We start from the raw sequence: 13984 nt of genomic DNA, 5'->3' as shown, positions 1-13984 counted from the left end.
TGACACAGCAAAAAAAAAGTCACACCCACAAAGCATAAACGAGATAGAGTTTAACGCAGTTCACAAATGGTCAAAACACAAAAAAAGTTCAGAGAATACATTTGAGCCAGGACTCGACATTTAAGCATCATCATGTGCTTGTCCTCCGGACAAATAAATTGGTCATGCACTAGTCCGAGTAAAACAGTTACTTGTCCAGAGAGAAAAAAGGACATTTAAGTTACATGCTCAAGTAACATGTCAAGGTTTATGTTGTATATTTTTCAAAAATTATGCATTTACATTTACATTTATGCATTTGGCAGACGCTTTTATCCAAAGCGACTTACAGTGCACTTATTACAGGGACAATCCCCCCGGAGCAACCTAGAGTTAAGGGCCATGCTCAAGGGCCCAACAGTGGCATCTTGGTGGTGCTGGGGCTTGAACCCCTGACCTTCTGGTCCGTAACCCTGAGCCTCAATCACTATGCCCGATGCCCAACCTAATAGTGTACCTATGCAATCAACTCAATTCTCTGTGACAGAAATGTAAACTGCACTGGGTAGGAGGCTATTGTCGTATGGCAATTATTTAATGTTACGTATGGTAGTCAAATAAAGCAGTCTCCATCACCGTCATTTACAGCAGGGGTACTTCTATGGAATGAAATCTACTTTTCATCATGTTAAAATTCAGTGATTTTTAACAGCTTTAAAAAAAAAATTGGTGGAATTTTGAAATGTATTTGTCTGTTCAGGTGCGCATTAGCGAGAGCATTTTTTGAACATGTGTATGTTCAGCACACACAAATATGCTGCCCGTCAATCAAACAGGGCACAGCTGTTACTAGATCGCTTGCGAATTATAAAACTGCGTGTTCTTCATTAATTTCTGACTTACTGGAAGAGAGAGATGCTTTGCCGAAGCAACGGTGCAAAACACAACGTTAGAGATCTTTTTATGTTATTATGAGGAAGTGCAAAAATATTTTCGGTTCATTACGAAACTGTGGCAGGACAAATTAGACCGTGGGGGGCCACCACTGTCTAGGTAATTAATGGGAAACACTGATTCATCTGTAAAAGCCCATGCCAGAGTGAATATGTAGAGAGGGACTTTAAATAAAAGAGGGACTAGAGAGAGTCTCACTGACTGCTAGAGCCAGTTAAGTACTTTTCTAACACTGCCTATAAAGTTCAGAGACTTTTGAACCTTGGTATTTCTTACAAAAGGTCTGAGTGTATCTACGTCAGACAGAGAGAGAGAGAGAGAGAGAGAGAGAGAGAGAGAGAGAGAGATGGAGGTGAGAGGTTGAAGAGAAACAAATATAAAAAGGAGTTAGGGAATGAGAAGTAAATGTAACACACAGCTTTTGAGGGTCTTTGCAGAGCTCCAGAAACAAAAGAAAAAAATGGCTCAACTCATCCAAGGCCTCAATGCTTGCTGCTTACTTTATGGGACACAGGTACAGCTCATTGCAACACTGCAAAGAAAGCTTGTATCATAAGTTGGACCGCTGAGATAACGAAAGAGTGACTGAGTTAGAGCGGGGGAGAGAAAGAGAAAATCTGAGAGGGCAGGGAAGCAAAGTGGAAGGTAAAGAAAATCAAACTAGGTCAAATGTCAGAAGTGGGATTAGAGAGTTGTTTAGTTTGACTGGTTGTTAAGGATCCATTTACAGTATTTTCACTGACGTTAGACCACTGTAACTTGCCCTTTATCTTAACAGAATGTCAAATACACACCTCTCACAGAGGTCTATACAAACAGTTACATATTACTTAAGGTGCATTAACAAGAATGCCTTCGCTCTAGTCTGAATCAAGTGGTCAAGGTTTGGCAGGTTAGTATGGCCCAGTTTGCCCCTGTTGGTAGATGCCATAACAACAGCATCTGGTTCCAAAAAGCATCTTTCACTACTGACACAAGTGAAGAACTTGGGGATGTGCGCATTCTTGACATGGCATTTACGGCTCTAAAAAAAGCCTGTCTGCAGAACCGAGTGCACATGAGTAAAGGCAGACTTTAAATTGCATACTTCCCGAGAGGTCAAGCGCCATCTGGACAACTTCCATTGAGATTAATGGGAATGTTAATGGATAGCTTTCTCAAGGTATTATAGACCTCCTTGGTCTGAATACAATCAGTCTCTTTGGTCTTTTCCGGTGACAAATTTTAATTACTGTGAAATAATGAATACTGAGGAGGCAGCTCTATCACTTCTTTGCGTTTTTGTCAAGTGATTTAAAGCTACGAGCAAAAGGCCATTAGACATGAGTTATTTCACTCCTCAGTTAGATGAAGACAATCACAGGATGGGTAGAGCAGCCATTCCCACAACTCTATTAACTGTACTCGCCTCATTAGGCCACAATGTTCATTTGCGGCAACCTACAGAATTCATTCTGATAATTAACAATCAAGCAAGTGAGGAGAATGCAAGCTCTGCAGGATGAGGTGATCCATTTCTTACCCTGTGTAGAGGAATATTTCAGACACAATGATGTTTAATACACTGACATCTGAGATTTTACCAGGAAAAAAATGACATACTGATGAGTGGTGCACACAAAGCCATTATTTCATCATGCCATCACATTAGGGAAGTTCGGGAAGAGAAGTGATCCATAAAGCAAATTTCATTACGACACAAATTAATAATGCTGTTGAAACTAGGGTATCGGCACTTCTGTATCAAGCTGCTACTAAAATAAAGATGTAATGAGACCAGTTTTTCTACAATATCGAATGAACAGATTCAATGCTGTATCTGCTGCTACACAGAACTAATTTCTTTATCCTTTATCACTGAGTGTTTACATTAATTACTTAAAAAAAAGAAAAAAAAAACTTGATGCAAAAAGACTGAGAAAGACTTAAAAAAATGTTTAACAGAGTGTTGTTCAAAAGTATACTGTACTAGTTTTTGCTGTGGTATCGAGAATTGTGAAATTGTACTAGTATTGGTATGGACTACAGAAATGTTGGTATTGTACCAACCCTATATGAAACTAAACAAAAAGTTAAAGGCTATCTGGGACTTTTCTCTCAAGAGCCTCTGACTAGACTATATAAAAAAAAATTTTTTTTAAATGTGCCGCATTACAGACATGCTGAAAACAATCCTAGTTGGCCTTCTTCCTTTTAACCTTCCCCACCCCAATCGCCCTACAAGGTGCTGTCTAACCCCTTCCCAATGGGCCCCTCCCCAGAGCAGATTTAAGCCCCCAGGCTTCCCTTAATTTTATTGCCTGTGTTTATAGCTGGTCTTGGTTACTCTCTCTGCCCTATTTTCCTTGACATTTTATGACGTGCAATATAAGAGATGCTCCCCCAACCCCCTCTGTCTGAGTTTTTAAGTACCTCATCCCCAATTCTTTTTTCTGTGTCGAAATCTGGCCCTCAGGAATTCACTTGATGTCATTGGCTCTCAGGAAACACTACAATGGGTCAAATGCAGTTTTTTTTTTTTAATCAAATCACACATCACTGGACAACATTAATCTCGGACCAGCAGCATGAATCTTTAAAAAGATCTTCTGGCTTGTTACTTTATTTCCAAACATATGATCAACTACTGCTGTTGTAACACTGCAATAACAGTCAAATCTAGTTTCAACGTAGTCACTCACAGCAACATTATGCTCCTTTTGCACATTTGTCTTTACAGTCACTCTTTGGTGCGTTTGGAGGTAAAACAGATGTAGGGCCATCCATCTGTAATCTAGATAATCACTCAAGTCGAGGAACATCTGAAGCATGGGGGACTGGCCAGAATGGCTTAGCCATCTTTAGCCCAAAATCTGTCAATGTGTTTGGGCACAGCGCCCACCAAATCCGCCTTAGTGCTACTTAAATAGAGCTACCCCCTCCAGCCATACTTCTTTAGACTGACTGAATTACACAAAAAGTGAGTAAAAGAGAAAAAGCAGAAACCAGAAGAGGCGGCTATGGATTATAAAAAGTTAGCTTAGAACTGATCAGTAATGGACAGTGTATGAAATTATAATTAGGTTACACCTAACCAGACAGAAACAAAATCCTATCAAATGTATTCAAGTGGGCATCAGAGGAAATCATGCTAACCTTGTCATCGCTAACCTCCCTGTGTGTATGTAATCTCGTCCTTGCTAACCTTTTGTGTATGTTGTCTAACAAAGAAATCCAGCCACAAAGAAATCCAGCAGAACCTGATAGTACATACTAAAAAGAGATCTAATGTACAAAATGTGGTTGTGGTTTTTTAGTGTAAGGCAGTACTTTAAAGCAGGCAACAGCCATTACAGCTGGAGGGCTGCACATCTGATTTGGAAGGGCGCCATGTGTTGCAAAATCTTGCCCTATGGCCTTGTGCAGGTTCAAATCTCGCCGTTCTCTACCACCATGATTACAGAGCTAATGTTCAGCCTTCAGGTAAATGTCATCTCTCTGATGTGAATCTTTGAGACACCAGACGGGTGTTCTGTATGTCAAGTATACGGCATTCACAACATCTGCCCATTAACCTGTCAGGGGTCATTCTTTGTCACTAAACTAACACTAATTTAGTTCATCTCCGTCATTCATGGTAAATTCACCTCTTTGTCACTCTAGGAAAACTGATATTTGAGATTTCTGTATAGGGAATCTCAGAGATGATAGGGCAAGTGTCTGAGTTATGTTTTGATTTTCATCAGGCATATAATAACTACAGAATATCTTTATAGAGCAACAGTGCCCATCTACTTTTTAAGCAGTCATGGTTCTGGATGTATTTTTCCCATACATGAAATCCTTCATAAGAGTTCGTAGAACCAAATCAACAGCTCTGAGGAGAATCACAGCATTTCAAACTTAAATTTGAAACAAAAATCAGGGAAAAACACACAAGACTGTGTACTTCACATCTTAAATGAGTAGCATTGTGAATGGCATATTTGGATAAAAAAACGATAAACAAATAATGCAAAGCTTTGATTTCAAGTTGTTGATTATATGTATAGAAACAACATGTTTTCATTTCATTGCAAAATCTTCAGATATTAGCAAATATATTAGTAGTTAATTAGTAGTTAGCCTCAGATTGTTTCTCTGATTGGTGGATTTTCCTCCCTCTGGATCATGGGTGGAGTAGTTTTTTCACCAGGAATTCTACTATTAAAACACAATTATAATTTTTTTAATGAAGATTAGAGAATGTGGATGGATGGCTTCAACAGACGAATATACCATTCATTACCAACCTTGGAGCTCATGGTAAGTCTGTCTTTGAGGGTTTAAGATATCGTTAATAATCAATTCCCAATACAGAAAAACAATTATTAGACTTTTACTTCCAGAGCCAGACTGTTGCACTCTATTGGACTATACTTTGATATTGGGTTTTTTTCTGTCATCCTTAAGGCACAAACATTTTTTTAAATACACATTTTTTTATGAATAAAAAAAGCATTTAAACTGGGTTATCTAGACTCCAGGCCACAACCATTTATGGTACACCACCAGCTGGTCACATTTGTGTAGGCCGCAGCCTCCCCCATGGCACAGATGTGGGGTGTGTGTGCTGCTGATCCGCCTGGATGTGTGCTGCCAGAGTGCCAGCAGGCCCTGTATATATTGCAAGTCCTGCTCTGTATTTAAGGCTAGGAGAAATAAACACTCGGTCAGCCAGCCAAAACCACAGCAACACAATCGCTGCTATTGCCAACAAGGGCTCCTGGCAAAATGCAAACTAGCTGCTCTCCAGTTCTATGTTTCAATAGCAGGATTGCCACGTGGTCTAAAGTTCTGTAAAAACCCCAATCCTAAGTGAGCCTCGGTTTACCAAAAGAGCAGGGTAGTTCTTGCCTCCTTTTACTCCTTCCCTCTAAAACTCTTTTACTTCTCCCCTTCCGCAGGAATCAATCTTTTTCCACTCTCCATCCCCTCCCAACTGCAAACTGGCTGGGCTATTGGTCCTGCCAGCACAGCACGGTTCATGGGAAACAATAAAACGGCACATGGATTTCCTTAGTTAGGGCTTCCACACTGCAGTTCTAAAAGAGGCTCATCAAGTCGCCGGTGACACCACAGATGTTACAGTAGGTACATTTACATGCGCAGCTATAGTCAAGCAACAGCGGGTTCTTGTGTACGCTCTCAGAAAAAAGGGTACTAATATGTACCCTTTAGGGATAAATAAGGTACAAATACATTTCTGTCCATCATAGGGTCCATGCATGTACCATTTCACCCAAAAGAGGTACCTGATCACAAAATACTATGATCTTCCTGGTGGGGGATGGGGTGGTTCAAGGTTGCCAAAGCCAAACCCTTCAAGTGCATGAAATGCACTTCATAGCCCCATACATGATCTCAACAATTCAATAAACATGTAATTGAAAATCACCCAACACCAACATAAATAATACATTATAAAAACTAAATGCTATACAGTAAAATAGTTCACGTTCTCATACATACAACTGATGAAAAAAAAAAGTGTTGAGATTATTATTATTATTTTTTACATTTTACATTAAATTACAAACATGTTTAGAAACAATGCAATGTTATCCTGCATAAAATATACGTGCCATTTCTTTAAATAAAATCAATAAACTTTGGATCTTTTGGGCATTTAATTTATTCAAACGAAGAGTGCAAACATATGCAAAATTAATACAAACTTTTTTTAACAAGAAAAATGGAAGAGCTGCAAGTGCAACAGGTAATTTCAGTTTATTATCGTCCAATGGGATTGACCGCGCGTGCAGTGCATGGGAAGTTTGGGATGTGAACAGACCGATGCTCGCAACATGATGATGGATTTCTGACTGTCGACAGAGGATTTTCTCTTTAAGTTAAAATAACCTGAACATAAAGTCAGAGGTACGTTTAAATTTAAGTGTTGTTATAATTGGTATTCTGCTTGTATTTCATGTATTTGTCCAATTGACATAGCCGTTGACAGGTTTGCATGCTAACCATATTTGCTCTCCTGCCAAAATACAGGCTTGAGAAAGCCAACATGTTTTCCTACATCAGTTTTGTACGGAATAATTGACAAGGGACTGTCGAATTATTAAAAATTATTGCACACCCCATATTGGTAAATCGCATTGCTGCCATTATGCCTCAGATTTGCATTCATTTTCAATAATTCGACACTCGAGACAATTCTTCCACCAAATATGCTACACCTCAAGACTTTTTTTGTCATGTTTTCTTCATATAAACACTTAGTCTGTTGAACTGCTTTCTTGCAGTGTGCAGAATTTTTCTGTCTCTCTGGCATTTTATATTTTTATATTGCTGAAAAGTTTAATATTTTACCCAAAAAGGAAAAATCTGCCTTTTACTCACCCTAATGAAACTTCAAACCAACATTACTTTTTTCTTCTTTGTTCTTATTTTTTCCTATTTTCTTTTTTAGCTTTTTTAAGTCACTTACATTAAGGCCAATAAACACTGAAGATTTCAAACATTCACCTTTTGTTTTCCAAAGAAGAAAAAGATATACTGGTTTGGAGTGAAATAAGGGTGAGTTGGGACATAATTTTTATTTTTGGGTGAACTATTTCTATAGGACTGGAGTGACCACTTTAATATCAATTTAATGTGAATCATTAACTTTCCATTACTATCAATTTTTCTCAGTTATGTGATGAAATTGACCGAATCCATACATCAACTGTCCAGTACTTCAAGGAGGGGTTCACTAGTATTGTGTATGAGCTTGCAAAGAAAAATCCTTTTGGACAAAATATACATTGAAGCAATGTAAATTGCAATTGTATATTGGGAGGAGATGCTTGCGGAAGATCTTCCAGGCATTTACTATGGCATTATTGTGGATTATACGAGTAGTAAATCTTGTCAAACAAATGTTTTTGTTTTGTCAGAATGATGTAATACTGTAAGTTTTGTCATAGTAAATTGAGAAAAACTTGGAAAGTTGTTTTTGCAAATGTTGCATGGTTTTAATACGGTTCTAACATTGTTTTCATATTAAAGTGTGATGTAATACACCATATGAAAATGGCTTTCACCAGGATGGTTCAAGTCCTGATCAAATGGATGGTGTATAAGGAATATGAATCGAAGAGGGGGTAATTGCAACCACAATTTCTTTTTTTTCGGCCAATATACTCACTTTCTAAAATGTGCTATTGCAAAGAATCATTAAAAGACATCATGTGTTCCAGAAGAGACTATTAACACCGAAAAATTAAAATGGTCATATTAAACAGCCTCATGATTTTTCTAACCTGTATGATTTTCTTTTCTTATGTGGGACAGAAAAGGAAATATTTTTAATGAATATCACAACCCACACAATGGCAGTGGATAGAGCCTCGAATTAAGGCTTAGAGATCCAAAAGATGTCATAAAAGTAGTCCATGTGAATTGAGCATCTAATATCAAGTTGTCTGAAGGCATACGATCATTTATTTTTGTGAGAAACAACCTGAAATGAGAGAAGCTCCTTCAAGGTGATTTGTGTGTTCACATGTTTGTTTTGTTCTCTCTCTGTTTTTTTTTTTTTTTTTTAAGCTTTAAAAGTAAGGTACGGTCAACTGCCATTGTGTTGAAAAGATAGCCTGTGATGTTCATTAAAACCTCCTCTTTTATGTGCTCCAAAAATTTATTTTTGGGTGAGTATTAAAGGGTGCTTAAGTTAAAATGAAATGTGCAGTAACATTTTTAAAGTGAAATGGCTAAAAAACTTTTTTTTAATCCTGCTGTATTTGATGACAAATTGTGATTCTGAGATGTTTAAAGTGTTACTTCTGTGACATTGTGAACAAAAATGTGAAATTATTGAATGTTTCATGTTATTAAATAACCGTGATTAAACATCAAGTTGGCAGTTTTTAATATGTTTTATTGAGCACAAATTTGCTTTTCATAAGGTTCAAAGTGCTCATCACTGGGGTAGTACCCTTAAAAGGCCAAATTTACACCCTTTCCAAGGGTACATTATAGTACCATAACACTGGGGTCCAAGTTAGTCACCAAGGGTACATATTTGCCTCTTAAAAGGTACAAGCTGTAAGTGTACAAAAATGTACCATGTTTAAGGGTAGGCAAATTTACCTTTGAGGGTACTGCCCCAGTGACAAGCCATTGTACCCCTAAAGGTACAAATTATGCACTTTTTTTTTTACAGCGTAGTCGAGCTACAGTCTTCTTCTGTCCATCTATGTATACATTACACAATGTATAATTTAATATTTAAAGTCAGTCAGCTGAGGATGTGTTTAATATTGCATGTTACCTCTGTCTTACATGTGCAAAACACAAAGGCCAGTTGTGGCCCTATTAATGGGCATATATGCTGGAAGGCACTGAGGTACAATTGCATTATCTAGGTCTGTTAGTCTGACTTCATGCACACACAAAAAAGGCATGTTAAAAATTAAAATTATTGTTTTACTCTGAAATCATAGCATGTAGATGTACTGACTGTGATCCTGTAAATACTACTACAAATGCTGCAACAATGCACTGCAGTCTTCTTAAACAATGTGCAATCCAAACATTGTCCTGACCCCTGTCGGATACTTTCAATTTAATGCATGTTAACAAGAAAAAAAAGCGGTGTTGGAAATTTCATAAGGAGGGTGGTAAATAACAAGTTAACGGTCTTCAAGTGGGGGAGGGAAAACAGAAAGATCAGCCTGGCTGCTTTCATTCTGCTTGGTCCCATGCAGCCTTCAGAATGATGGAGAGCTTTTCAAACACTCCGTGATGGATGCCTCCTGAGAAACGAAGCGCTAGAGCCTCTTGCTGTGCAGAGGTAGCAGGACCTAGAGGTCAGGTAGGCAGAGGGCTTAAACCGCTCCCGATGGCCATGAAGGTGCTCATGTTTGAAGGCCGCAACAGAACAAATCACATGGCACACTTTGGAAGAAATTATGATAAACATAGTAACACACAAGACACACCACTTACTCGGTGTCGATTAAAGTAACCTACTGCTGAAAACATAAATTATTCAATGTCTCGTATGTGTGTATGCAAGTAAACAAATGTGGTCATCAATAAACTGCCATGCCGTCTGACTATTTCTGATTATCCGAAAGAGCAATTCAGTCAAAGGCCCTCTTGAGAATTCTGATGGTCCAGATCTTTGTGCAGTTACCACAGATTTACTTTGCAAAGTGGAAACTATGATGGGTTAAAGGAGAAACCCTAGACAGCAGACTATTATGGTTAATTATGGACCATATATGCCACATCTGAATGGGAGAAGCCTCATTCTGACAGGCATCATTACAAATATAGAGTAATAAAAAACTCCTCAGATCTTCACAGAAACAAACAAAACAACTCAGAGTGCATTCAAATCCAATCTCTTTTTAAGGTAAATGTAATGTAGCAAAACAAGATCTTCAAGGGGTAAAGGAAACAATTAGAGTTACAAATGTTTACACCCTAAAATGTTCCTTGACTACAATGGGACCAGCTCGAGAGGATTCTACCGGATCTTAGGACCTCCGCTTGCCATTTGTACATGGCTTCATTTAGAGTTAGCCACTTTAAAACTTTGAAGCTGAGCAAATGTGCACCATGGATACATCACTGACTGTCTCCATGCCCTTTTCGAAAGACATAAATACTTTGGCTGGTAAGACTGTTCTCCATAAGAAAAGGATGCTGAGCTGCAGAACAAATCATCCCACAAACAGGCTTACACAAGATTAGCAATGTTGACATGCCCCAACAAAAACTGGAGACCATGTTTCCAGACATACGCTGGCCCCCTGAAATGTCACCCTCGCGCTGCAAACACATACCATACACCATAAGACACCAGCTCAAATATGACATCATCTCCTGGACTTGTACAAGCTGTGGCATTATGTCGGTTTCTTATTGGAAATATTTTGCGGGATTTTAGAGATAATTTAGGTATTTATAAAAAAAAAAAAATTTAAAAGCACCTATTTAGAATAATACACACAATTGCAAACATTTAATAATCCACTATAATTAACATAAAACATAAATTAACCCACTAACCTGTTTGGCATATATGGAGTCAAGCATTTAACTTTAAGAGCCAGAAAAATTATGAACAACTCTGAGGTCCAGAGAGGCCATGATGTTGCCACCAACATCATGGGAATGCTGACAGGAAAAATTCCCTTAAAATAAAACCTAAACTATAATAACAGGCTTGAAAATACAAGATTGAGGAACATTAACGGTGAATAAACCACAACTAAAGTCTTCAAAAATAGTGAGCTGGTCACGTGAACGTTCCAACACGCCCATGATACCTAGGTAGACAGCTCACTAGCTTTTGAGACACAGCCAACATGTACATGCTGGAAAATACCCACACTCGTATCAGCTGACGTGAAATTGAGTTGTTGCCCTGTTAGAGCCCCTCTGACCCGCAACCCCCAAAACATTCAGTCGTCGGGTGGGAGAAACTCAAAATCAAATTGTCCGCATAATGTTAGATATGAGACTGTTAAGAATAAGATATTTTCCGTTGGAGAAAACAAAAGGTCACCTACAGTGATTTGAGCCGCTCCAGTGCGGGTTCCTGAAGCCGCGGGCCGCTCCCGAAACGAGGCCTTTATCCGGGATCAAACAGCCGCGGTTGTGGTGGTAGTAATCCATGCTTAAAAACGGGTTCGGACTAGCAGTCAGTCCAACAACGTCCACACTCTCGTACATCATGGAAGAACAACTGATAATCTCCCAGAAGTGAACGCCTCCTTCCTATGGTAGAGATCTTCAGTAAGACTAAAAATATTCTGTGTAAGTGGGAAATTACTGCTAAAATTGTCAAACGATGGGTTAAGATTTAAAAAATACAAATCCAATAAACAAAAATGAAAAGGGAGCGTTTCCACGAGGGACAAAATACACTTGAGCAAGAATCCGTGCATTGAAAAAAAAAATGTTATTCAGTGTGTGTGTCACTTCAACAGAAGCTCGCGCTGTCCACGGGGATGAACTACATTCTTCAGATTTTAAAATCCTGCACCAGTTGTTGCAACACCTAGATCACCGAGCTGTTGAAATTGTGGCTCTATATTAAACCTAATGATCAATGCAAAACTATTATACGAGTATAAGCGCTGTACCGCGCGCAGACGAGGGCAGTCCGTGGAAATGTCCAAAAACTGGAGTGAATGTTCTTGAAAAGCTCCCAAAACGATACGTGCTCTAAATAATATTCGTTAACAATCCGATTTGTTTATGCATATTTACGGTAGACAAACAATCGTCCGCATCGGTGTGTGTGTGTGTGTGTGTGTGTGTGTGTGTGAGAGAGAGAGAGAGAGATCAGTCTCGTGAATAATCCCGTTTTAGGTTGTGGGTCAGACACGGGAAGAACTTGCTCCAATGATTCCAGACCCTGCGAAGACGCAAACTCAAAGTAATGTCTTTAACACCTTGCGTCGATCCATTGACATACTTCTGGGGAATTTCTCTTTTAAAAAAAAACAAAAGCGCTCATCGACAGGGTAACTCAGATCCTCGCGCAGTTTCGAGGCTATCCCACATACACCACAATTTTTGACGAGTCTCAGCAGCTGCGCACAAACTCCACCTTCATCCACTCCCACTCAGACTGCGCGCTCTCTCATTGGCTGCTGATAAACCTAATCTCAGTCTGATCAATGTAACATCTATCAACGAGAATCGGTCACCATAACAATTTATTTCACTGCCCATTTTATCATATTGTTAAAAAAGGTATATTCTGGGTTCAATACAAGTTAAGATCAAAAGATCAGTCGACAGCATTTGTGTCATAATGTTGATTACCACAAAAAAAAAAAAAATAAAAAATAAAATAATAATAATCTCATCCATTTTCTTAAAAAAAAAAAAAAAAAAAGAGGAGCAATACAGAGATTACAGTAAGGCACTGACATATAAGTGAATGGGGCCAAGTTTTGGAGGGTTAAAAGGTAGACATGTTAGGCTTATAATTTTATAAAACCACTTAAAAAAAATTCTCTGTTAAAACTGGTGATTATTTGAGCTGTAAAGTTGTTAAAGTCATAATTTGTACAATCGTTTTAGAGTTTGTTGACATTACATCATCATGACAACAAAGTTGTAAAATGTACTATAACTTTACACAGAAAAGGTTAGTGAGTGATTTTATCATCCTAAACACATATTGTTTATGTTTTGTGGCTATACTTTTGAAATTGTGAGTATTTTAATGTTTACAGATTGGCCCCATTCGCCTCTATTGTAAGTGCCTCAAGGTAACCCAGATTTTTTATTTTATTTTTTTTAAAGGGAGGGATGAGTCAAAATATTGTTTTTGTTGTAATCAATATTATACCACAAATGCTGCCTATTGAGCTTAACTTGTATTGAACCCAGAATATTTCTTTAAATACTAAATAACACACTATATATAGGCATATATGTGTGCTTCAACAATTTAATTGTTCTTTATGCACAAAGGTTCATTTTTACCATCTTTTTAGACTATCAGTATTAAACTTTGAAAATCCATTATGAAAATACAAATTATTACATGTTATGATCATATAAACAAAGAGTGAAATAAACAAACCATTTCAATATTTACTGTGTGAAAATTATTTAGCAATGTTTTCGAAAATGATTCGTCATTTCCTCCACACCAAACAATTTTGATCCTAAGAAAGCTTTTTCAAAAGGGAACAAGAGTACTTGTTAACCAAGTCAATGAAAGTGTGAAGTGATGAAATATGAGACAAGTGATGTTCAAGAAAACAAAGAAAAATCAAGGTAAATCTCAGTTGTGAGCATAATATTTTCACGGGGCATAATTTCAATGAAACTTTAATTTAGCCAAATTATGCAAAACTGAAAATGTATGAAAATATTATTTAATTGTGTGTATTGAGGAGACAATAAATGTTAGCTATGAACAATGCTGAGTAGTACTGAATTACATTTGGACATTTTACATTCTAAACCAGCCTACAGATGATGTAAGTAAAACATTTTCGAATGGAGGGGGTCAGAGATGGAATTAAACATACCAACCTTATACTAGCCGCTAGCCATA

General features: G+C 37.9%; 1 protein-coding gene across 7 annotated transcripts in view; it reads right to left on the bottom strand.

Moving 5' to 3' along the window:
• Positions 1-13984, bottom strand: part of LOC127652910 (retinoic acid receptor alpha-B) — a 153900-nt gene that overhangs the window by 35679 nt on the left and 104237 nt on the right. The window contains exon 1 of one of the 7 annotated variants that reach the window (XM_052139360.1): positions 11472-12557. The exons of 5 other annotated variants lie outside the window; for them this stretch is intronic. In XM_052139360.1, coding sequence (XP_051995320.1) covers positions 11472-11637 — 166 coding nt within the window. In that variant the 5' untranslated portion in view covers positions 11638-12557. Of the gene's footprint in view, positions 1-11471; positions 12558-13984 lie in introns of those variants that run through there. One more of the 7 variants, XM_052139362.1, reaches the window with a different exon arrangement.

This window comes from Xyrauchen texanus, chromosome 12 (genome assembly GCF_025860055.1).
Source record: "Xyrauchen texanus isolate HMW12.3.18 chromosome 12, RBS_HiC_50CHRs, whole genome shotgun sequence".
NCBI lineage: Eukaryota > Metazoa > Chordata > Actinopteri > Cypriniformes > Catostomidae > Xyrauchen > Xyrauchen texanus.
This window is presented reverse-complemented; position numbering and strand designations above follow the sequence as displayed.